This window comes from Antechinus flavipes, chromosome 3, assembly GCF_016432865.1.
Source record: "Antechinus flavipes isolate AdamAnt ecotype Samford, QLD, Australia chromosome 3, AdamAnt_v2, whole genome shotgun sequence".
Classification (NCBI taxonomy): Eukaryota; Metazoa; Chordata; class Mammalia; order Dasyuromorphia; family Dasyuridae; genus Antechinus; species Antechinus flavipes.
In genome coordinates, this window is record NC_067400.1 from 590,396,223 (window position 1) to 590,422,537 (window position 26,315).

Below are 26,315 nucleotides of genomic sequence, written 5' to 3' on the forward strand. Positions count from 1 at the left end.
GGCACATACAGGTCCCTTTCCCTTTTTTAGTATCTCTTTGGGGTATAAGCCCAATAGAAACACTGCTGGATCAAAGGGTATGCACAGTTTGATAACTTTTTGGGCATAATTCCAGATTGCTCTCCAGAATGGCTGGATTCGTTCACAACTCCACCAACAATGCATCAGTGTCCCCGTTTTCCCGCATCCCCTCCAACATTCATCATTATTTTTTCCTGTCATCTTAGCCAATCTGACAGGTGTGTAGTGATATCTCAGAGTTGTCTTAATTTGCATTTCTCTTATCAATAGTGATTTGGAACACTCTTTCATGTGAGTGGTAATAGTTTCAATTTCTTCATCTGAAAATTGTCTGTTCATATCCTTTGACCATTTATCAATTGGAGAATGGCTTGATTTTTTATAAATTTGAGTCAGTTCTCTATATATTTTGGAAATGAGGCCTTTATCAGAACCTTTAATTGTAAAGATGTTTTCCCAGTTTGTTGCTTCCCTACTAATCTTGTTTGCATTCGTTCTGTTTGTACAAAGGCTTTTTAATTTGATATAATCAAAATTTTCTATTTTGTGATTGGTAATGGTCTCTAGTTCATCTTTGGTCACAAATTTCTTTCTCCTCCACAAGTCTGAGAGATAAACTATCCTATGTTCCTCTAATTTATTTATAATCTCATTCTTTATGCCTAGGTCATGGACCCATTTTGATCTTATCTTGGTATGTGGTGTTAAGTGTGGGTCCTTGCCTAATTTCTGCCATACTAATTTCCAGTTATCCCAGCAGTTTTTATCAAATAATGAAATCTTATCCCAAAATTTAGAATCTTTGGGTTTGTCAAACCCTAGATTGCTATAGTTGACTATTCTGTCTTGTGAACCTAACCTTTTCCACTGATCAACTAATCTATTTCTAAGCCAATACCAAATGGTTTTGGTGACTGCTGCTTTATAATATAATTTTAGATCAGGTACAGCTAGGCCACCTTCATTTGATTTTTTTTCATTAATTCCCTTGAGATTCTCGACTTTTTATTGTTCCATATGAATTTTGTTGTTATTTTTTCTAAATCATTAAAATATTTTCTTGGAAGTCTGATTGGTATAGCACTAAATAAATAGATTAGTTTAGGGAGTATTGTCATCTTTATTATATTCGCTCGGCCTATCCAAGAGCACTTAATATTTTTCCAATTATTTAAGTCTGACTTTATTTGTGTGAAAACTTTTTTTGTAATTTTGCTCATATAATTCCTGACTTTCCTTTGGTAGGTAGATTCCCAAATATTTTATGCTATTAACAGTTATTTTGAATGGAATTTCTCTTTGTATCTCTTGCTCTTGGATTTTGTTGGTGGTATATAAGAATGCTGAGGATTTATGGGGATTTATTTTGTATCCTGCTACTTTGCTAAAATTATGAATTATTTCTAATAGCTTTTTAGTAGAATCTCTGGGGTTTTCTAGGTATACCATCATATCATCTGCAAAGAGTGATAGTTTGGTTTCCTCATTGCCTACTCTAATTCCTTTAATCTCTTTCTCGACTCTTATTGCAGAGGCTAGTGTTTCTAATACAATATTGAATATCTGGGTGACTTTAGAGAAAGGGTGTATACAGCAGGAACTAGATACTTGGGGGTTGGGATAGGGTGCAGAAAGGAAAGAGGAAAGGAGGAGAAATAAATTATGAAAATATGGGCTCTTAGAGCGAAAGAGTTAATAAGGAAATCCAGGCTTGGTTACCTGTACACTCTTGAATATAAAACCTTTAACATGAGCTGCTGGAGACATCCTTTGTGTTATGGGCCAGAACTCTGAAACAAGGTTTCTTAGAAGGTGTTAAGTCAGTGGAATTGAAAAAGACGATGGTTATCTAGTTTAGCATGGTGCTTAATAGTTCTTTAGTTCAGTCCATGGACTAAGTACTTAATCAGTTCCACAAGATTCACCCCTATGATAATGGAGTCTATAACAGTCAGCAAGGACTGGAAGAGATTCATTCCACCTTCAGTCAGGCTCCTTCAGTCACCAGTCCTCCTGAGGGACTGAGAGGCTTGGAGATAGAGGCAGGGAAGAAAAGGGCACTGGAGCCTAGAGCTCAAGCTCTTGGAGCCAAGCAGAGACAGATTCATTTCCATCTTCATCAGCTTTGTGGTGGCTGGCCTGTCCTCCTGCATTTTCTCCTCTGAAACCAAGTCCCCTCTGAAGGCCACAAGAAAGCTAGCTGAGCACCAGGTGAAGGAGACAATAAAGACTTTTGGACTTTCACACCTGGTGATTCTTGTGATGATTAATCTGCTGAAAGCAAGGCTGCCCCAAGACCTCCCCAAACGAACTAAGAACACTACAGAGTTGTGTTGTATAGAGGTTCTCCCTTTAGCATGTGACTAAGTAATTTTCTGGATATTGCTCCTTCCTCTTCAAGGCAGTGCAGTACAAGGGAGAGAGCACTGGTTTTAAGTCATTATGTGGAATAGTCTTCTCTAAAATATAATGTTCTCTGGAAGCAGGTTTCTTGGGGGGCTTCTGGAGGCCGCCTTCGTTTCAGTTCAGCGTAATCACCCCAAATGCAGCCAGGTATGAAAAGTCCAAATCCTCTGGCTTCTGAATCTCCCGGACTTCAGAGGTTTGTGCTTCAACCTCCAGTCCCTACAAAGGTGGACCATGGAAGGAATCTGTCTCAGTCTCAGAAAACTTCTAGTGCGCCTGTCCTTTCTGGCCCTGAAGCTCCTCCTTATATGTTCCACACTGAGTATGCACCAATCATTATATCACTAGGAAACCACTAATCAGGGCTAAACTAGATTTAACCATTGTCTCCTCAATTCCACTTGAGGGAACCTTACTCAGGGTCAGCCAAAAGAATTCTCTATACTAAATAGTTAAGTCCATTAAAATGTCTTAAAATTTTATTTTATAACAAGAATACTGGACTGAGAATCATAAAAAAAAATAACTTATGATCCATGGTTCATCGAGGTAAAATGCGCAGTGTGTGTGTGTGTGTGTGTGTGTGTGTGTGTGTGTGTGTGATTTCTTCCTACGATACCTCCATCTTATTTATACTTCTTCTTAACTTAGTGATTTCATTTTGAAGCTCTCTGTTGAATACTATGGATATCTCCTTGGTTTATTCTCTCTCTCTCTCTCTGTATCTGTCTCTCTCTCTCTCTTTCTCTCTCTCTCTCTCTCTCTTTCTTTCTTTCTCTCTCTCTTTCTTTCCCTCCCTCCCTCTCTGTCTTAATTAATCATCCATATATTAAATATAATATTTGCATATACTTTAATTTGTTTATCTACTCTCCAACTAATCAGCAGTTACTTGGTTTCCAGGAATGCTTCTATGAATATTTTTGAAACTTCTTTTTATCCATGACACCTTTCTCTATGGCTCCTTTTTGATCTCTAGTATTCTTTCTCTACTTTTATCAAGCAGACTTCTCTTCCTAGAGGATTCCTTCTATCTGATTGGTCAGTTCATCATGGAGACCTCATTTTAAGGGAAGTGTTCAGGTTAGCAAAGTTAACATTTCCATTCCTTTCTGATGTTTGCTTCTGACTCTCTAGAGTCCTTTCTTTACCATAGGTAACTTCCCTTCTTCCCCTTCCTTTTCCATTCTCCATGCTTTTCAATTTTCTTTTATGAGTTTTTTTTCTTATGAAAATATAAACTCCTTGAAGGCAGGAACTGTCTTTCTTTACACATGTGTTTATTTCCTCAGCACTTAGCATGGTGCCTGGCATCTAGCATTAAATAAAGGCTAATTGATTTGTTTACTTGAGATGTAGTCCTAGTCTGAGAGTCTATGGGTCAAAAGGTATGGACATTAAAATACATTTATTTATATAATTCCAAATTGCCTTCTATCATTGTTGTACTAATTTGTAACTCTATCACTGATGAATTAGTATGTCAGTCTTTTCAGTCCTTTCAACATTGACTATTCACATCTTTTGTCATCTCATCAATTTTTTAGGCTAACGTAAAATTTCTTGGTGGTTTGATTTGCCTTTTTCATTCTTAGTAATGTAAGAACATCTTTTGAGAACTTTTTTTTCATGTATTTAGGCTATTTCTTCTCTTGGGGAATGGTTTTTAGTTATGTGTGTAAAAGTATTAAACCTATGGATCAACACTCATGAGTGTGCTTTGCGACAGATTAAAATGCAATAGGAAAATAGCTAATAAAACAAAATAAAAATACAATAGCTGATAATGTTAAAATAAGTTTTTCTAAATCAAAATGCAACCCCAAAGGGATCCTTATTTATGGTTTTGTAGTCCCATTTCTGAGTTTGACACCCCTAATATATTTTCATTTGACATCTCTATTATATTACATACCAAACCTATGTCTGAGAAATTTAATATAAAGATTTTTTTTCCATAACTAACTTCTTTGTCTCTTATTCTAGATATAATGATTTTCCATTTCATGTAATCCCCAATTTTTTTTTTTACCTTTTATAACTTCCTCTTTCCCTTTTTTGGTTAACAAAATATCTCCAACCCATAGCTTTATTTTTTATTTTTAAATTTAAATTTTATTTTATTTAATAATAACTTTGTATCCATGCCACGGTAATTTTTTACAACATTATCCCTTGCACTCGCTTATGTTTCGATTTTTCCCCTCCCTCCCTCCACCCCCCCCCCAAGATGGCAAGCAGTCCTATATATGTTAAATATGTTGCGGTATATCCTAGATACAATACATATTTGCAGAACCGAACAGTTCTCCTGTTGCACAGCAACCCATAGCTTTAAAAGATCTATATTATTTTCTTTTCTAGTTTTTTATGTTAATGGTAAAATATCTTTATTTATTATCATAAATATTTTATTATTTAAAATATTTATATTATATAAATATAAATCATATCTATTACTATTATATAATATAAATATTCTATAAATATATGAAATTATTAATATTATAATGACATTATTTATTATCATAAAATGGCCTTTAATAATCAGGGCACATATATATTTTGAATTTAACATAGGAAATTATGTAAGAAATTGATTTAAATATAATTTTTACAAGACTGTTTTCTAATTTTATCTGCAGTTATTATCAAATAGAATGTCTTTCTAAAATGATTTATTTGGGGACTTAGTGAAAACTAGGTTACTGAGTTTCATTATTTTTGATTCTCCTCCATCCAGTATGTTCCATGGATTTACTTAGCTATTTTTTCAAACCCAATCCAAATGGTTTTGACAACTGTTGCTGTATAACCTAATTTGAAATCTAGAGGTGCTATTCCTCTTTCATTTCTACCACTTTTCATTATTTCCCTTAATATTCTATATGTGTTCCAATAAATGAATTTTGTTATTATTTGATCAAGTTCTATAAAACAGGCCTTTGAATAGATATTAAAATGGTAAAGTAACTATGACAGTGTTGCCATTTTTATTGTCTCAGCATGGCCTACCTGTAAGTACTGAATATTTCTCAATTCTTTAAGTGGTTATTTAATATCTCCTCCTCCCACCATTTTTACTATCTAAATTTTGAAAATTCTATCTCATTTTATTTTCAGGTCCCTTAATTCTTTTTTTCCCCTGAGACAATTGGGGTTAAGTGATTTGCCCACAGTCACACAGATAGGAAGTGTTAAGGGTCTGAGGCCAAATTTGAACTCAGGTTCTCCTGACTTCAGGGCTGGTACTCTATCCACTGCGCCACCTGGCTAAATCGAAAAAAAATTTTTTTAAATACACATTACTTGATGAATCATGTTGGGAGAGAAAAATCAGAACAAAAGGGAGAAATCATGGGAGAGGAAAAAACAAACAGAAAAAAGAAGTGAACATAGTATGAGTTGATTTACATTCAATCTCCAAAATTCTTTTTCCAGATGCAGATGACATTTTCTATCCCAACTTGATTGGAATTGCCTTAGAGAGGTTCTTTAATACTTTAAGGAGCCCTTTGCAGAACACAATTATTAATCACTGATATTGATGGCGGAGAGGAGGCTCACAGTTGCATAAGCTCCGCGCTTTCTCTCACTATCCACTTCATTACAAGCCTCTGAATCAATGCTTGACTGAAAAAAACCCACAAATAGTTACCAAGAGAAGCCATCCTTGAGATCCGCCAAGAAAGGTCTGTCTTTACTGGAGGGCTGGGGCGGTTTTAGATCGGGCGCAGGCGGCGGGCAGCGGCAGTGAGAGCACGGGAGCAGACTGGAGAGGGGGTGGGGAGTGATCGCAGCTGTCTCTGCGGGGAGAGCTTCGCTACAGGTTTGGAACCTGCAGCAAGTCAACAGCCCAGCAGAGAAGCTAAAAACACCGGGGCTGAAGAACACAACCGCAAACAGCTGGAGTCTCTCAGGACCTGGCCGCCCCCCCTTCCCCCCCCTCAGTGACTCAGCACGCTTTGGGATCTCAGAGCGCAGGCGCAGCACAGTCCTGCTAGTGCCTCACTGCTGCCACCTGCAGTCTGTAGAGGAAGCTCGATAACACACCCAGCCCCCCCCCAAAGAAAGACTCCAGTTTTTTCTGTTTTTCTTTGGTAGTTTGTCTCTGATTAATAGACAGAATGAGCAAGAAGCTGAAGAGGACTTTAACCCTAGACAGCTTCTACACAGATAGAGAGCAGACTCTAAATCCTGAGGAGACTAAAAACAGGCAGTCCCCAGGTGATTCCCCAAAGGAGGAGATCGTCTGTTCCTCAGCACAGATGAACCTCATAGAAGTGATTTAAAAGGCTCTCACAAGGGAGCTAGAAGAAAAATGGGGAAAGCAGAGTGAGGCTTGGCAAAAGGAGAAGGAAGCTTGGGAAAAGGAGAGGGAGGCTTGGCAAAAGAGCCTGGAGAAGTCAGTTAAAGAGAGAGTGGATAAAGAAGTAAAATCCTTGAAAAATAGGATTAGTGAACTGGAAAACAAAATTGGCGAAATGGAAAAAAATTCCACAGAACAAAAGAACTCAATTGGACAATTAGAGAAAGATTTTAAAAAAGTGAGTGAAGAGAATACTTCACTGAAAATCAGAATTGAACAAGTGGAATTGAATGACTCGAGGAGACAAGAAGAATCAGTCAAGCAAATCCAAAAAAATCAAACAATGGAGAAAAATGTGAAATACCTTCTGGGGAAGACAACAGACCTGGAAAACAGATCCAGGAGAGACAATCTGAGAATCATTGGACTCCCAGAAAAACATGATGAAAAAAAGAGCCTGGACACTGTCTTCCAGGAAATTATCAAAGAGAACTGCCCAGAAGTCATAGGAACAGAGGAAAAAATAAACATTGAAAGGATTCATCGATCACCCACTGAAAGGGATCCTAAAATCAAAACACCAAGGAATATAGTGGCCAAATGCCAGAACCCTCAGATGAAAGAAAAAATATTGCAAGCGGCTAGAAAAACCCAATTCAAGTATCAAGGAGCCACAATAAGGATCACCCAGGATCTGGCAGCATCCACATTAAAAGATCGAAGGGCCTGGAATATGATATTCCGAAAGGCTAAGGAACTTGGTATGCAACCAAAAATAACTTACCCAGCGAGAATGAGCATCTTTTTCCAGGGAAGAAGATGGACATTCAACGAAGTAAGCGAATTTCATCTATTTCTGATGAAAAAACCAGAACTTAACAAAAAGTTTGATCTACAAATATAGAACTCAAGAGAAATCTAAAAAGGTAAAGATTAATCTTGGGAACTATATTTTGACTATATAGATGCATAAAGAATACATGTATACCTTGTTCTAGAAATTGATGTGGAAAGGACATTGTACCAGAAAAAGGGTAAAGTGGGGGTAGTACATCTCATGAAGAGGCATAGGAAACCTATTATATCTGAGAGAAAGAATGGAGGGGGATGAATATAGTGGGTATCTTACTGCCTTCAGAATTGGCTTTAAGTGAAAAATCTTAAGACATATTCAATCTATGGTGAAACTTCTCCCATCTCATTGAAAAGTGAGAAGGGAAAAGTGGAAAGGGAAGGAATAAGCTAAGCGGAAGGGAATACGGGAACTGGGAGGGAAAGGGGTAAGATAGGGGGAGGAACTCTAAGGCGGGGGGAGGGACACTAAAAAGGGAGGGCTGTGAGAAACAAGGGGTGCTCACAAGCTTAATACTTGGAAGGGGGAGAAAGGGGAAAGAAGGGAGGAAAGCATAAACCGGGGTTAACAAGATGGCAAGTAATACAGAATTGGTCATTCTAACCATAAATGTGAACGGGGTAAACTCCCCCATAAAGAGGAAGCGGTTAGCAGAATGGATTAAAAGCCAGAATCCTACAATATGTTGTTTACAGGAAACACACCTGAAGCGGGGAGATACATGCAGGTTAAAGGTAAAAGGTTGGAGCAAAATCTACTATGCTTCAGGTGAAGTCAAAAAAGCAGGGGTAGCCATCCTGATCTCAGATCAAGCTAAAGCAAAAATTGACCTAATTAAAAGAGATAAGGAAGGACACTATATCTTGCTAAAGGGTAGCATGGATAATGAAGCACTATCTATATTAAACATATATGCACCAAGTGGGGTAGCATCTAAATTCTTAAAAGAGAAACTAAGAGAGCTGCAAGAAGAAATAGACAGTAAAACTATAATAGTGGGAGATCTTAACCTTGCACTCTCAGAATTAGATAAATCAAACCAGAAAATAAATAAGAAAGAAGTTAAAGAGGTAAACAGAATACTAGAAAAGCTAGATATGATAGATCTCTGGAGAAAATGTAATGGAGACAGAAAGGAATACACTTTCTTTTCAGCAGTTCATGGAACCTATACAAAAATTGAACATATATTAGGACATAAAAACCTCAAACTCAAATGTAGTAAGGCAGAAATAGTAAATGCATCCTTTTCAGACCACGATGCAATGAAAATTACATTCAACAAAAAAGCAGGGGGAAGTAGACCAAAAAATAATTGGAAACTAAATAATCTCATACTAAAGAATGATTGGGTAAAACAGCAAATCATAGACATAATTAATAACTTCACCCAAGAAAACGATAATAATGAGACATCATACCAAAATGTATGGGATGCAGCCAAAGCGGTAATAAGGGGAAATTTCATATCTCTAGAGGCCTATTTGTATAAAATAGAGAAAGAGAAGGTCAATGAATTGGGTTTGCAATTAAAAATGCTAGAAAAGGAACAAATTAAAAACCCCCAGTCAAACACTAAACTTGAAATTCTAAAAGTAAAAGGTGAGATCAATAAAATTGAAAGTAAAAAAACTATTGAATTGATTAATAAAACTAAGAGTTGGTTCTATGAAAAAACCAACAAAATAGACAAACCCTTAGTAAATCTGATTAAAAAAAGGAAAGAGGAAAATCAAATTGTTAGTCTTAAAAATGAAAAGGGAGAACTCACCACTAACGAAGAGGAAATTAGAGCAATAATTAGGAGTTACTTTGCCCAACTTTATGCCAATAAATTCGACAACTTAAATGAAATAGAAAAATACCTCCAAAAATACAGCTTGCCCAAACTAACAGAGGAAGAAGTAAATATCCTAAACAGTCCCATCTCAGAAAAAGAAATAGAACAAACTATCAATCAACTCCCTAAGAAAAAATCCCCAGGACCAGATGGATTTACATGTGAATTCTACCAAACATTTAAAGAACAATTAACTCCAATGTTATATAAACTATTTGAAAAAATAGGGATTGAAGGAGTCCTACCAAACTCCTTTTATGACACAGATATGGTACTGATACCTAAACCAGGTAGGCTGAAAACAGAGAAAGAAAATTATAGACCAATCTCCCTAATGAATATTGATGCTAAAATCTTAAATAAAATATTAGCAAAAAGATTACAGAAAATTGTCACCAGGATAATACACTATGACCAAGTAGGATTTATACCAGGAATGCAGGGCTGGTTCAATATTAGGAAAACTATTAGCATAATTGACTATATCAATAACCAAACAAACAAAAACCACATGATCATCTCAATAGATGCAGAAAAAGCATTTGATAAAATCCAACATCCATTCCTAATAAAAACACTTGAGAGCATAGGAATAAATGGACTTTTCCTTAAAATAGTCAGGAGCATATATTTAAAACCATCAGTAAGCATCATATGCAATGGGGAAAAACTGGAACCTTTCCCAGTAAGATCTGGAGTGAAGCAAGGTTGCCCACTATCACCATTATTATTTAATATCGTATTAGAAACACTAGCCTCGGCAATAAGAGTCGAGAAAGATATAAAAGGAATTAGAGTAGGCAATGAGGAAACCAAACTATCACTCTTTGCAGATGATATGATGGTATACCTAGAGAACCCCAGAGATTCTACCAAAAAGCTATTGGAAATAATTCATAATTTTAGCAAAGTAGCTGGCTACAAAATAAATCCCCATAAATCCTCAGCATTTTTATACATCACCAACAAAACCCAACAGCAAGAGATACAAAGAGAAATTCCATTCAGAATAACTGTTGATACCATAAAATATTTGGGAATCTATCTACCAAAGGAAAGTCAGGAATTATATGAGCAAAATTATAAAAAAGTCTCCACACAAATAAAGTCAGACTTAAATAATTGGAAAAATATTAAGTGCTCTTGGATTGGCCGAGCGAACATAATAAAGATGACAATACTCCCTAAACTAATCTATTTATTTAGTGCTATACCAATCAGACTTCCAAGAAAATATTTTATTGATCTAGAAAAAATAACAACAAAATTCATATGGAACAATAAAAAGTCGAGAATCTCAAGGGAACTAATGAAAAAAAAATCAAATGAAGGTGGCCTAGCTGTACCTGATCTAAAATTATATTATAAAGCAGCAGTCACCAAAACCATTTGGTATTGGCTAAGAAATAGATTAGTGGATCAGTGGAAAAGGCTAGGCTCACAAGACAGAATAGTCAATTATAGCAATCTAGTGTTTGACAAACCCAAAGCCCCTAACTTCTGGGAAAAGAATTCAATATTTGATAAAAACTGCTGGGATAATTGGAAATTAGTATGGCAGAAATTAGGCATGGACCCACACTTAACACCATATACCAAGATAAGATCAAAATGGGTCTATGACCTAGGCATAAAGAACGAGACTATAAATAAATTAGAGGAACATAGAATAGTTTATCTCTCAGACTTGTGGAGGAGAAAGAAATTTGTGACCAAAGATGAACTAGAGACCATTACTGATCACAGAATAGAAAATTTCGATTACATCAAATTAAAAAGCCTTTGTACAAATAAAACTAATGCAAACAAGATTAGAAGGGAAGCAACAAACTGGGAAAACATTTTCACAGTTAAAGGTTCTGATAAAGGCCTCATTTCCAAAATATATAGAGAACTGACTCAAATTTATAAGAAATCAAGCCATTCTCCAATTGATAAATGGTCAAAGGATATGAACAGACAATTTTCAGAGGATGAGATTGAAACTATTACCACTCATATGAAAGAGTGTTCCAAATCATTATTGATCAGAGAAATGCAAATTAAGACAACTCTGAGATACCACTACACACCTGTCAGATTGGCTAAGATGACAGGAAAAAATAATGATGAATGTTGGAGGGGATGCGGGAAAACTGGGACACTAATGCATTGTTGGTGGAGTTGTGAACGAATCCAACCATTCTGGAGAGCAATCTGGAATTATGCCCAAAAAATTATCAAAATGTGCATATCCTTTGATCCAGCAGTGTTTCTATTGGGCTTATATCCCAAAGAAATACTAAAGAAGGGAAAGGGACCTGTATGTGCCAAAATGTTTGTAGCAGCCCTGTTTGTAGTGGCTAGAAACTGGAAAATGAATGGATGCCCATCAATTGGAGAATGGCTGGGTAAATTGTGGTATATGAATGTTATGGAATATTATTGTTCTGTAAGAAATGACCAGCAGGATGAATACAGAGAGGCTTGGAGAGACCTTCATGAACTGATGCTAAGTGAAATGAGCAGAACCAGGAGATCATTATACACTTCGACAACGATATTGTATGAGGACATATTTTGATGGAAGTGGATTTCTTTGACAAAGAGACCTGAGTTTCAATTGATAAATGACGGACAAAAGCAGCTACACCCAAAGAAAGAACACTGGGAAACGAATGTGAACTATCTGCATTTTTGTTTTTCTTCCCGGATTATTTATACCTTCTGAATCCAATTCTCCCTACGCAACAAGAGAACTGTTCGGTTCTGCAAACATATATTGTATCTAGGATATACTGCAACATATCCAACATATAAAGGACTGCTTGCCATCTAGGGGAGGGGGTGGAGGGAGGGAGGGGAAAAAAATCGGAACAGAAATGAGTGTCAATATAATGTAATTATTAAATAAAAAAACTTAAAAAAAAAAAAAAGAAAAAAAAATCACTGATATTTTGTGAATTGCATAGTTATGGGAGTTTCTCTTCTTCTTCCTGAGATTATATTATTATTATCAGTTACAAATGTTGTATTTGTAAGTTTACTTGAAAGCCTGTGACTTTGCTGAAGCTTTTAATGACCTCATCTAGTTTCTTTCATAATTTCCAAAAATGTTTTCAGTGAACTCTCCTAACTTTAGCAAACAGGAGTAGTTTTAGCTTCTTTTGCCCATATTTGCACTTTAATTTCTTTCTTTTGTCTTTTACTATTACTAGCTATTATTACCATTTCTAGGACTATACTGGATAATATTGGGGAGAGTGGACTTCCTTACTCTACTCTTTATTTATTGGGAAAACTTCTTGTATATTTCCATGGCATGTTACTTTTAAGATTTACACAGTTTTTAGGATATTAAAAATAGTTCTTTTACATGTACTTTGTAGAGTTTTTTAAAGTCATAAATTAGTGCTGTACTTTGTCAAAGGCTTTTTCTAATATCAAGTTAATCATGTCATGCTGGATGGTTGTATTGTGATTGTGATTAAATATACTGATTGTTTTCCAAATGCTGAAATATTTTTGGATCTTCTAGTATAAATCTAACTTGGTTACAATGAATGATATTACTTAGGATAGCGGATAAGATTTTATTTATATTTTATTTTATTTATAGTTTATATTTTTTCTTTTGTTCATAGTTACTTTACATTTAACATTGTTTTTCTTTTCTGAGATGGGATTATCTATCTATTCAGTTAGTTTAGAACTTTTTTTTGAAGAAAATCTTCTAAGTTTTATGTTAATTAGGTTTTTTGCATTTTATTATGCATAAGAACTGATCGGGAATTGATAGAGACAATAATTATCTAATGGACTAAGGCACACAAGTGTTGATCCATAGGTTTAATACTTTTACACACATAAGTGAAAACCATTCCCCAAGAGAAGAAATAGCCTAAATACATGAAAAAAAAGTTCTCAAAAGATGTTCTTACATTGCTAAGAAGGAAAAAGGCAAATCAAACCACCAAGAAATTTTACGTTAGCCTAAAAAATTGATGAGATGACAAAAAGAGGTGAATAGTCAATGTTGAAAGGACTGTGAAAAGACTGATGTACTAATTCATTGGTGATGGAGTTACAAATTAGTACAACAATAATAGAAGGCAATTTGGAATTATATAAATAAATGTATTTCAATGTTCATACCTTTTGACCCATAGACTCTCAGACTAGGACTACATCTCAAGTAAACAAATCAATTAGCCTTTATTTAATGCTAGATGCCAGGCACCATGCTAAGTGCTGAGGAAATAAACACATGTGTAAAGAAAGACAGTTCCTGCCTTCAAGGAATTTATATTTTCATAAGAAAAAAATCTCATAAAAGAAAATTGAAAAGCATGGGGAATGGAAAAGGAAGGGGAAGAAGGGAAGTTACCTATGGTAAAGAAAGGACTCAAGAGAGTCAGAAGCAAACATCAGAAAGGAATGGAAATGTTAACTTTGCTAACCTGAACACTTCCCTTAAAATGAGGTCTCCATGATGAACTGACCAATTAGATAGAAGGAATCCTCTAGGAAGAAAAATCTGCTTGATAAAAGTTGAGAAAGAATACTAGAGCTCAAAAAGGAGCCCGTAGAGAAAGGTGTCATGGATAAAAAGAAGTTTCAAAAATATTTATAGAAGCATTCCTGGAAATCAAGTAACTGCTGATTAGTTGGAGAGTAGATAAACAAATTAAAGTATATGCATGTAATATATTTAATATATGGATGATTAATTAAGACAGAGAGGGAGGGAGGGGGAGAGAGAGAGAGAGAGAGAGAGAGAGAGAGAGAGAGAGAGAGAGAGAGAGAGAGAGAATAAACCAAGGAGATGTCCATAGTATTCAGCAGAGAGCTTCAAAATGAAATCACTAAGTTAAGAAGAGGTATAAATAAGATGGAGGTATCATAGGAAGAAATCACATACATACACGCACACACACACACACACACACACACATGCACTGCACATTTTACCTCGATGAACCATGGATCACAAATTATTTTTTTTTATGATTCTCAGTCCATTATTCTTGTTATAAAATAAAATTTTAAGACATTTTAATGGATTTAAATATTTAGTATAGAGAATTCTTTTGGTTGACCCTGAGTAAGGCTCCCTCTAGTTTTAAAATTCTATGTTGGCTATTCTATATGAGCAAAAAATAATAAATTCCTGGGTATGCATTCCCGATTTTACTATTACAATCAAATATATTTCTTCTTAGAGAAAGAAAAAAAAATTTGATCATTCTTCTTTGATCATTTGATCACTCCCCTGACTCAGCTCCTTTCTATGCTCTTTTAGAGGTATAAACTCCAAGGTTGACTCCTCCTCTGAGGGTAGGATTATGGGAGGTGTAAACTTGGATATCTCCAGAATTGGTGAACTCTAATGTGTGAGCTAATGTGTGAACAATCTTTCTTTTCTCTTTCCTTCTCACTCTCCACACCATCTTCCAACCAGGAAGGCCTGGGGCTGGGAAGGGAAATTAATCCTTTCATTTTAAGATTGATATCAGGGATGGGGGGGAGGAATCTGAAAAGATGGTAGAGTAGGTTGGTAAATTTCAAGCTCTCCAGATTTCCCCCACAAATAGAACAATTTTGTGCCTTAGGGAAAATAGAGAGTGGTGAAAAATCAAGAAGATTTACTGCAGAACAGGGTCCTCCAGGAACAACCCAAGAAGAGCTGAAAAAAAGACTGGGATTAATCCTTGGGAAATGCAAACACCTCCAGGCTAGCTCCAAAGAACGCCACGTGGAGAGCCCTGTGGCTAGCTGGTTGTGACTACGGCCTCAACAGGAATCACTGAAATTTTCAACTTCAGAACAATTTATGGAGTTAGGGTCCTGTGAACTTGTGAATTTATGAAAAGCCAAGATTTGATTATAGTTTGGGAACTGATCACTGAACTTTTAGAAACTGTACAGTACACATTTCCTTGATTCTCTAAGGAAAAAGAATTGAATCCAAATGAGTAGAAATTGGTAGGAGAGCCACTATGTCAATACTACAATGAAAATGGACCTGACTCACTATCCAAAGATACACTTTATATTTGCAATTTAAAACAACTGGCTATAGGAAATAATATAAGTTACAGAATAAGGAAAAAGGAGAAAGAGCAGGAGGGGGAGAATTCAAATAAACTAGGTGAAAAGGATGAAGAATCAGATAAGAATGGAGTTAAGTACAATTCTGAGTGTGGCACTTCACAGCAGGAGCATTTCCCATCCCCTGGCCTACTTCCCTCAATTAACCCTTTCTGGGTGGAGGGAGAAGGAGGAGGGGGGGGAGAGACAGTAACACATTCAGCACCACCTATGAAGCAGCCTATGACAAGATGACAAGAAGCATTGGTTAAGGCAGAAAATGAAGGGCAGGATGTATCTGATTTAATACATGCATACTCTGTGATTGAAAAGCTTGACTCTTCAAGTCAAAAAAGGAGAAGATACATTCCTTTTGATTGGGAAAAAAATCAAGGATTTGAAAACAGGTTGCACTCTTTATGGGGCTACATCGTCTTATGTTAAGATGTTACTAGGTAGTTTGTCTTATGAAATCTTAACCCCTTCTGATTGGAAGTCCCTAGCAAGGACAGGTTTAGAACCTGGACAAAACTTATTGTGGCTTTCAGAGTATCATGAATCATGTAGGATTCAAGCCCAACGCAATAAGCAAACTGGAGTTAATATACAAATCACTTTGGCCCATCTAGCAGGTGAAGGTCAGTGTGTAGAGAATTACCCCATAGGAGCGTATGAACAAATTGCTACTGCTGCAACAAAAGCTTGGGGTTCCCTCCCAGGGAAAGATCAGAGGGAAACCTGCACAAAAGTAGAGCAAGGTCCCAATGAACCCTTTGCTGATTTTGTGCGATGTTTGCAAACAGCTGTCACAAGAATCATTGGAGAAATAATGACCAGACAACTGGCTAAGGAAAATGCTAATAAGGTGTGCAGAAGGAGTCTATGGGGACAACACAAAGATGCTCCTTTAGAGGAGATCATAAGACTCTGTGCCACTGTGGGCACAAATGCTTATTATACCCAGACTATGATGAACATGGGGAGACAGGGTCCCTCTTGGCAAGGGACTTCTAGAGAAACTCATCGATGTTTTCAGTGTGGAAAAGTGGGACATCTGAGAGCCCAATGTAGGTATGGAGATAGAGGGAGAAGACAGGCTGAGAGAAGACCCAACCCCATGTCCAAAATGCAACCGAGGCTTCCACTGGGCCTCAGAATGTAGATTGACCCAGGGAAAGGAGAGGGGGGCCCAGCTCCAAGATCTCAATCAAAAGAGAGATGGGGCATGATGGCAGCTGAGGTTACACCTTTAGAAGCTCAATACTCTGGTATGATCAATCAGCCCAAAAGAACTCCGATGGGAGAAAGGGATTACATGATCAGTTATCCAAAAAGCAATCAGAGGGCAGGAAGGGATAACCATTGAGGAGAATACAGAATTTTTAAGCTAACAGAAGGGCAGAGTCCAGTGAGAGTAGCTCCAATGTAATTGCCAGATGATGATGAGAAATCCCAGAAATGGTAAATAGAAGGGACGAGATAGGTTAACTGCTTGGGAAAAAGGTTTTGCTTGTATCCCTACAGATGGAGAAGGAAACAGATGGGTGCCAGCCGTATTTGCCTTGTCCATCAGAGAGAGACAGAAAAAGAGAAAAACCTCGAAACAAAGGAGAAGACCTAAGAACAAAATCTGCAGGAATCATTGGATTCCCCAATACAAGATAAGACTGTTGCAGGACTTGAAAACCAGCAGGAATCATTGGATTCCTTGAGATGAAAAACTGTGTTTGATTCCTGGCACGTGAACTAATGGACAATAGATTCCTTTTGGACTATTTCTAGGACTTATGGACATGTATAATTTCCTCATGTTGATTGATGTTATTTGTTATAACATTACTAGCCAGTGTTATATTGCTATGTACTTATGTACATTTATTTATGTAATTTATGTAATTCTGTGTAATGCCTGCTATCTTGATGGATTGATGTTTTAGGAGTGAGCCCCTTCGGAAACCTGCTCATCTGATTTGATTTCCCATTTCCTTTGGGCTTTTCATGCCCCTTCCTGAGACATCAGAGAGGGTGTGATCACCTCCTTTTTATGGTGTTTTCACCCCTTTTTTGAGCAGTCAGGGAAGGTGTGAGCACCTTCTTCTTGGGGGTTCTCATCTCCTTGAGAAGTCAGGGAGGTCATGACCACCTATGTTCTAAAACAAAAGAAAGCAGGAGATGTTAGGATTCTTACAAGGTGGTAAGTCCCGGAATTGATAGAGACAATAATTATCTAATTTAGCACGGTTTAGCATGATTGATGTGATCCTGCAAGGAGATGTTATGGGCCAGAACTTGAAACAAGGTACTAAGTGGAATTGAGGAGACAATGGTTAAATCTAGTTTAGCCCTGATTAGTGGTTTCCTAGTGATATAATGATTGGTGCATACTCAGTGTGGAACATATAAGGAGGAGCTGTCAGGGCCAGAAAGGACAGGCGCACTAGAAGTTTTCTGAGACTGAGACAGATTCCTTCCATGGTCCACCTTTGTAGGGACTGGAGGTTGAAGCACAAACCTCTGAAGTCCGGGAGATTCAGAAGCCAGAGGATTTGGACTTTTCATACCTGGCTGCATTTGGGGTGATTACGCTGAACTGAAACGAAGGCGGCCTCCAGAAGCCCCCCAAGAAACCTGCTTCCAGAGAACATTATATTTTAGAGAAGACTATTCCACATAATGACTTAAAACCAGTGCTCTCTCCCTTGTACTGCACTGCCTTGAAGAGGAAGGAGCAATATCCAGAAAATTACTTAGTCACATGCTAAAGAGAGAACCTCTATACAACACAACTCTGTAGTGTTCTTAGTTCGTTTGGGGAGGTCTTGGGGCAGCCTTGCTTTCAGCAGATTAATCATCACAAGAATCGCCAGGTGTGAAAGTCCAAAAGTCTTTATTGTCTCCTTCACCTGGTGCTCAGCTAGTTTTCTTGTGGCCTTCAGAGGGGACTTGGTTTCAGAGGAGAAAATGCAGGAGGACAGGCCAGCCACCACAAAGCTGATGAAGATGGAAATGAATCTGTCTCTGCTTGGCTCCAAGAGCTTGAGCTCTAGGCTCCAGTGCCCTTTTCTTCCCTGCCTCTATCTCCAAGCCTCTCAGTCCCTCAGGAGGACTGGCTGACTGAAGGAGCCTAACTGAAGGTGGAATGAATCTCTTCCAGTCCTTGCTGACTGTTATAGACTCCATTATCATAGGGGTGAATCTTGTGGAACTGTATTAAGTACTTAGTCCATGGACTGAACTAAAGAACTATTAAGCACCATGCTAAACTAGATAACCATCATCTTTATCAATTCCACTGACTTAACACCTTCTAAGAAACCTTGTTTCAGAGTTCTGGCCCATAACACAAAGGATGTCTCCAGCAGCTCATGTTAAAGGTTTTATATTCAAGAGTGTACAGGTAACCAAGCCTGGATTTCCTTGTTAACTCTTTCGCTCTAAGAGCTCATATTTTCATAATTTATTTCTCCTCCTTTCCTCTTTCCTTTCTCCACCCTATCCCAACCCCCAAGTATCTAGTTCCTGCTGTATATACCCTTTCTCTAAAGTCACCCAGAGTCCTATCTGATTTCAGCACTTGGATCCACCATTCATTTCCCAATAGTCATTGTTTGGGCGGCTTTCACCTTGCCATTTCTCCCCAGTATTCTTTTAAGAAGAATTTGTTCTGGTATGTCATAATAGCAAGAGCCTTTGTCAGAGATCCTGGGTTTGAGTTTCAGTTCTACCATTGAATGACTGAGTAACTTGACTTTACCTGCTCTGATTTAATAACAGAACTCTAGCTTGATCCTTTGACTCCAAATCTAGTGCTTTTGCTACTATGCCATTCTGAGAACAAAGATTTATGAAAAGAAAATTCCTATTATTGTTGTTGCTCGGTTGACTCCATTTGGGAATTTCTTGGCAAGACTTAGAGTGGTTTGACATTTCCTTTTTCAGCTCATTTTATAGTTGAGGAGCCTGAAGCAAACAAAATGAAGTGACTTGCTCACAGTCATCCAGCTACTTTCTGAGGCCAGATTTGAACTCCTGAAGATAAGTCTTCCTTGCTCCACGCCAAGAGCTCTGTATCTTATACAGCCAGTTGAAAGTAAACACACATCAATATTTTTACATCTCATTCTACCTAAGAATTGAAATCTGCTTCCCTAGCAAACTTTTTTTTTTGGTGTGGAATATGAATTAATTTGACTTTTTAAAGTGATGATTTGTTCTCTGCTTTATAACTCAAAGCAATGAAGAATACACATTTTGGATAAGAGAAAACATGAACCCATTATAATAAATAAGGAATAAAATAGAGCTCACCATCTTGAAAAAAAATTCAAGAATTCTATTAAGGATTTGGAAAAGTTAGCATGGCTTAGAGGGATAGAATCCGGGGACTGAATCAGAAAGATTGAGGGTCAAATCTTGTCTTTGACACTTCTAATCATTTAATCTTGAAGTGCCTCAGGCAGTCCTTGAGAATTGATCTGCTATGGTCATAGATCTGGAGCTAGAGGATATAGAACCCAATTGTCTTGCAGTATAGATGGGAAAGGAATATGTGACTGATCCAAAGTCACTCAAGTAGTATGAAATCATAGGTGGCTTTTCCACTGGTGATCCCCTAGATCCACTAGATCCCCACTGCTAATCAAGTCACAAATCATTCACACATACATAAACATGTGTATGTATATGTGTCTATGTATATAGAGACATAGGTGTGTTTGTATACATTTGTGTGTGTGTATAGCTTAGCAAACCTTGAAAGAAATGTCCCCTTAAGTTGTCAAAAGGGTAAATGAACAAAAATATTTCACAAGAAATCTTTGAGCTGAGAGAAACACCTAAATAATCAAGTTGGGAAACTCTTCTTTTGAAATACTATTATCCTAGGATCTTATGAAAAAGAACGTCAAAGAGCATTCTTGAAGAATAATGTCCCCATCCACAAAAGGGAAATGAGGAAAACCAAGAAAACCTTGTATACAATAGCAGCAATATTGTTTTAAGAATGACTTTGAGAAAATGTCATTTTGACTATCATCAAGATTCAAATCAAATAGAAAAGACCTATGGAGAAAGTCGTTATCTGCATCCGAAGGAAGAAATGGTGAATAGAAGTATGTAGCAAATAAATGGACATAGATATGTGTAAAGGGCAGGAACTCTGGAGAAACATACTTAAGGCTCAGTGGGATTGATTTCAGCCTACAACAAGGTGTTAACTCAGTGGAAGCGAGGAGATAATGGTTATCTAGTTGACAAGTTCTTAGTACCGACAAGTACTTAGTTCTACGAGTTGACACCTGTTCTACAGGATTGACACCTACAATGATGTACTTAGACTAGAGTATATAAGAGCTAAGAGATCTGGGAGGCAGCCACAGGCAAAGCTCAAGAGCCTGGTGGTGGGTGACCTGGTTCCTTCACTCCTCTGCCGAGCCTAGCGAGAAAACTGAACATTATATAAACGTATCTGTTTATATATGTAAATATATAGATTTGTGTCTGATAGCAGCCACCTCTAGACTGAAGCGGAGAAGGACAGAACACACTTAAATAACTGAGATATTTTTTTAAAAAAACTAGCTCGTGGTTGGGGTTCGTGCCGAGCCGCCGATTCTGCGCCCGCCATGGCCAACAAGATGGACATGTCCCTGGACGACATCATTAAACTCAACGGGAGCCAGCGTGGCAGATGCGGCGGGGACCGGGACCGGGATCGGGACCGAGACCGAAGTCGGGCTGGAGCCCAGGACGGCCGCGACGGCGGAGAGGCGCAGGGGGCAGCCCGCGCAAGCCGAGGCGGGGGCCCCATCCGGAACAGGCGGGCCGTGGCCCGCGGAGGCAGCAGCAACCGACCCGCGCCCTACAGACGACCAAAACAGCTTCCAGACAAGAGGCAGCCCGACGTGTTCCACAGTGACTTTGGAGGCGGGAGTCCCATCCGGAACAGGCGGGCCGTGGCCCGCGGAGGCAGCAGCAACCGACCCGCGCCCTACAGACGACCAAAACAGCTTCCAGACAAGAGGCAGCCCGACGAATTCCGCAGTGATTTTGGAGGCGGGAGCCCCATCAGGAACAGGAGGGCCATGGCCCGCGGAGGCGCCCGGGGCGGCGGCAGCAACCGACCCGCGCCCTACAGCCGAGCCAAGTGGCTTCCAGACAAGAGGAAGCCCGACGTGTTCCACAGTGACTTTGGAGGCGGGAGTCCCATCCGGAACAGGCGGGCCATGGCCCGCGGCGGCGGCATCAACCGACCCGCGCCCTACAGACGACCAAAACAGCTTCCAGACAAGTGGCAGCCGGACGTGTTCCACAGTGACTTTGGAGGAGGGAGCCCCAGCAGGAACAGGCGGGCCGTGGCCCGCAGGAGCGCCCGGGCCGGCGGCAGCAACCGACCCGCGCCCTACAGCCGAGCCAAGTGGCTTCCAGACAAGAGGCAGCCCGACGTGTTCCGCAGTGACTTTGGAGGCGGGAGCCCCATCAGGAACAGGCGGGCCGTGGCCCGCGGAGGCAGCAGCAACCGACCTGCGCCCTACAGCCGAGCCAAGTGGCTTCCAGACAAGAGGCAGCCCGACGTGTTCCACAGTGACTTTGGAGGCGAGTTCGGAGCTGAGACCGGGACCAAGTTGCTGATCTCCAATCTGGATCCTGGGGTCTCGGATGCCGATATTCAGGAACTGTTTGCTGCCTTTGGAACTCTGAAGAAGGCAGCCGTGCATTATGATCGCTCCGGGGGAAGCTTAGGAACAGCAGATGTTCACTTTGAGCGAAAAGCCGATGCTCTGAAGGCCATGGAACGCTATAATGGTGTCACCTTGGATGATAGACCCATGAACATCCAGCTTGTTCTAGCAGAGACTCATCAACAACGAAGACCCACACAGAGTGAAAATCGAGGTGGAATGACCGGGAGCCGCGGCTCTGGAGGCGGCCCCCAGAGAGGCGGCCCTGGAGGCAAGCGACGACCAGAACGAGGGAGTGCAAGAAATTCCAGCTTTCCAGAGAAGAACTAGATGCACAACTGGACGCTTATAATGCCATAATTGAATTCGAGTTAAACTAGCCAGCATATTCTCTGCATGGAACAGGACCCACGATTCTCCTTCTTTACCCTTTTTGCTGGAAGGCAGAATAGAGGACTGTAGACTCCCCTCATGGATACTGATTGAATGGGATAAATTGAGTGAAGACCTCTTATGGCAATGTGACCTTGGACTATGTCTGATTTGTGACTTGAGACTTTGCAAAAGCAAGTTGAGCTATAGCTAAACAACTGCAGGTGTTTGATTGTCTTGGATGAACATTTCTCCTCCTATTTCTCTCCATCTCTTAATTCGCATTTATGTACTTCTGATGTAAACTATCCCTCTGATTTTTTTTTTTTGGGGGGGGAGGAAGGGCTGGAAAGACCTTGAATTGAAACCCTTCCCAGTCTTTGGGAGGGGTTGTACCCTCCTGTTTATAGGAGAAACTCCCAGATAAGTGATCTCTACTTGCGATTCAATTGGAGATCTTGGCCAGGAGCACAACCATACCCTATATTTAAAGGTCCCCAGCTCTGGGCCAAAAACCCCCAATATAAATAAACGCTGTGTGCTTAAATCTTTGCAAAATAATCCTAACAGGATTTTGCCCGCTGATTTTCTTCTCAGTATAATAAACTTTTTTTTTTTTTTTTGCCACAAATCTCGCCTCTTTCATTCGGGTTTGCAAATTCTTTTACAAAACTTGTGACTGGCCAGGGGACCCCATTGCTGTCAGGGAATCTCTCAACCCTCATTTCTCACACCTCAACACTTCTTTTAAAGGTGATGATAGCTTTGGGAATTCAGGTAACAGAATTCTCTTATCCAAGAATATCTGCTTGTGTAGCAGTTCTGTGAGGAAATTTGAATTAAGAGTTTGTTATTTACTCTTTTGTTTCTGGCATAGATTTGCACATTTAGAGTATAAGCCTTGACTCCTGGGAGAAAAGGTCAGGGTAGATGAAAGCTTGTGCATTTAAGGTCTATGTAATCTTGTGCTTTGCACTACTCTACTGAAGGAGTCTTGTCTGTTGGGAGTTGCCCTTTTTCCTGAGATTGTTACAAATCCCTTTTGCCTTTTTTTTTTTTTTAAATTCTTGAAAGTCTGATTTTAATTTGGTCAAGGATCATTGTCCCACAATGTGCCCTTCAGCCTTCTGAGGTGGAAGACACCCCAACAATGTTAGGGTCCCCAGGTTGTTGTCCAAGTATGGTGAAAGAATTTGCAAACTCAGTTTGTCTCCAAGTTAAAGGCAAAAATTTATTATGCTTCTAATGGAAGGCTAAGTTCCAAAAAGAGTTTAACATAGAACCAAGGAACAAGAAGATAAATTTATAGGAAAAAGAAAGAAAGTCACTGATATGCTAATTTTATGGCTTAGAGGTTAGAATTGAGGAGTAGTGGAGGTGCAGTTGGGGACTATTGAATTCTAGGCTTTAGAGATGGAGAATGCAGCCTAGCATTGAATTCCCAGAAACTTTATTACTGACCAACAGATTGTTATCTGATAGCTAGGTTGTTTGTGGTACTACAGCACTCCTAAGATCAGGTCACTTTAGGGTTATTGCTATATCTTTCCTAAGAGCTACACCACATAAACCTAATATTCAAAAAGCCCAAATCTGACTAATCTGGCTCCCAGATATCTTTGTAGCATTTCATATCACCTTTAGACCTTCTTCTTGAATAAAGTAGGTCAAAGAAATCTAGTTATTTCCTATATAAAAGGCTATATCCAATGTCCTATCTCTTAGCTCTGTGACTTTGCCCTGTGCCTCATACCTGCATTGTGCACTCTCTTCCCATCTTCCCACTGTAGAATTCTTCATTTCTCTCAAAGCACAGATTAAATGAAAATGACCTAAGGTGATTTTGGGATCCCCTGGCCTGGGGGCTTCTGTTTTTTTTTTTTTTTATTTTTTATTTAATACTTTATTTTATTTTATTTAATAATAACTTTATATTGACAGAATCCATGCCAGGGTAATTTTTTTTTACAACATTATCCCTTGCACTCGCTTCTGTTCTGATTTTTCTCTTCCCTCCCTCCACCCCCTCCCCTAGATGGCAAGCAGTCCTATATATGTTAGATATGTTGCAATATATCCTAGATATAATATATGTTTGCAGAACCGAACAGTTCTCTTGTTGCACAGGGAGAATTGGATTCAGAAGGTAAAAATAACCCCGGAAGAAAAACAAAAATGCAGATAGTTCACATTCGTTTCCCAGTGTTCTTTCTTTGGGTGTAGCTGCTTCTGTCCATCATTTATCCATTGAAACTCAGTTAGGTCTCTTTGTCAAAGAAATCCACTTCCATCAGAATACATCCTCATACAATATCGTTGTCGAAGTGTATCATGATCTCCTGGTTCTGCTCATTTCATTTAGCAACAATTCATGTAGGTCTCACCAAGCCTCTCTGTATTCATCCTGCTGGTCCTTTCTTACAGAACAATAATACTCCATAACATTCATATACCATAATTTACCCAGCCATTCTCCAATTGATGGGCATCCATTCAATTTCCAGTTTCTGGCCACTACAAACAGGGCTGCCACAAACATTTTGGCAAATACAGGTCCCTTTCCCTTTTTTAGTATCTCTTTGGGGTATAAGCCCAATAGAAACACTGCTGGATCAAAGGGTATGCACAGTTTGATAACTTTTTGGGCATAATTCCAGATTGCTCTCCAGAATGGTTGGATTCATTCACAACTCCACCAACAATGCATCAGTGTCCCAGTTTTCCCGCATCCCCTCCAACATTCATCATTATTTTTTCCTGTCATCTTGGGCTTCTGTTCTAATGGGTCAGTGGCCCTGGGTCTCCTGGCTTTGAAATCTGCCTCAGGAAACTCTCAAGCCCAAACTGTCAGATTCTGACCACTCCTGGGTCAGAGCTTCTGGCCCCAGGAAACTCTCACAGATCAAACTCCGGAGACAGTAGTGAATAAAACCACTCTCAATTCATCTGGAGATTACTCCCTAGCCTTACCCTCGGGCTATAGAATTAACATATCTATGATTGAAAGGGGTATAAGTGTATTGCCTTGCTTCAGTTTCTTTACTGGATTCTCTTAGAATTTAGTCCGCTCAGTAATGACTTCAATTGCTTTTAATAAACTTTGTCCCTTGATTAGGAGATGGGTTCAAGCCTGCAAATTCTTTTGAGACACCTCATGTCACCGGTCTGGAATTTTTGGGGTCCTCCCTTCTCAATCTCAATAAAACCTGATTCCTTTTCCTGACCCTCTCTTCCCTGTCAGTTGTTAGGGCTCTCTCTTTGACATCAATATGTATTTATTTTGAATATTCCACATACTTGCCTGTGTTCAGATTGTATAAGCATCGGGAAGATAAGGGACTATTTTGGTTTTGGGCTTTATATTATAGTTTAGTGATATTGTAAGCACTTATAAATGCTTATAGAGCTTGTATGTCTCTAATGCTTTAAGATTTTCATCTTCTATAGTGTGGGGGAGGTATCCCTGGAAGTGTTATTGTCTTTTTTACTGATTATGAAACTGGGGTTTAAACAACTGAGACTTTCTCAGAATCACTCTGCTAGGGTCAGAAGCAGGTCTCAAGCCAAGCTTTTTGAACCTTTCACTTCCCAAGTTTCTGATGTGAACTATGATGTAGGGTTTGGCACCAAATAATGGCAGGTACCAAAAATTGGGGTTCCATCATGAATTCACGATAGCTGTTCTCTTTGGCAAAAGGTAGATTCATTAATGTTTATAGCAGTCCTTTTTGTTGTGGCTAGAAACTGGAAACTGAGTGGATGCCC

At 38.9% G+C, this 26,315-nt stretch overlaps 1 protein-coding gene across 1 annotated transcript; it reads left to right on the forward strand.

Annotated features, from left to right (window-relative positions):
• Positions 1 to 21,122: 21,122 nt before the first annotated feature.
• On the forward strand, positions 21,123 to 22,570 carry LOC127558170 (THO complex subunit 4-like). Its single transcript, XM_051991399.1, has 3 exons — positions 21,123 to 21,336; positions 21,724 to 21,834; positions 22,105 to 22,570. The coding sequence occupies exons 1-3, from the start codon at positions 21,123 to 21,125 to the stop codon at positions 22,506 to 22,508; spliced, it is 729 nt and encodes a 242-aa protein (XP_051847359.1). The 3' UTR covers positions 22,509 to 22,570.
• Positions 22,571 to 26,315: the final 3,745 nt, after the last annotated feature.

Excerpts from the sequence above, each read along its gene's own strand:
- LOC127558170 (XM_051991399.1), top strand. The coding sequence starts at position 21,123 with ATGGCCAACAAGATGGACATGTCCCTGGACGACATCATTAAACTCAAC. Across the intron at positions 21,337-21,723 it reads GCGGGCCGTGGCCCGCGGAG|TGGCCCGCGGCGGCGGCATC; the intron begins GCAGCAGCAACC and ends ACAGGCGGGCCA. Across the intron at positions 21,835-22,104 it reads CTTTGGAGGAGGGAGCCCCA|CTGAGACCGGGACCAAGTTG; the intron begins GCAGGAACAGGC and ends GCGAGTTCGGAG.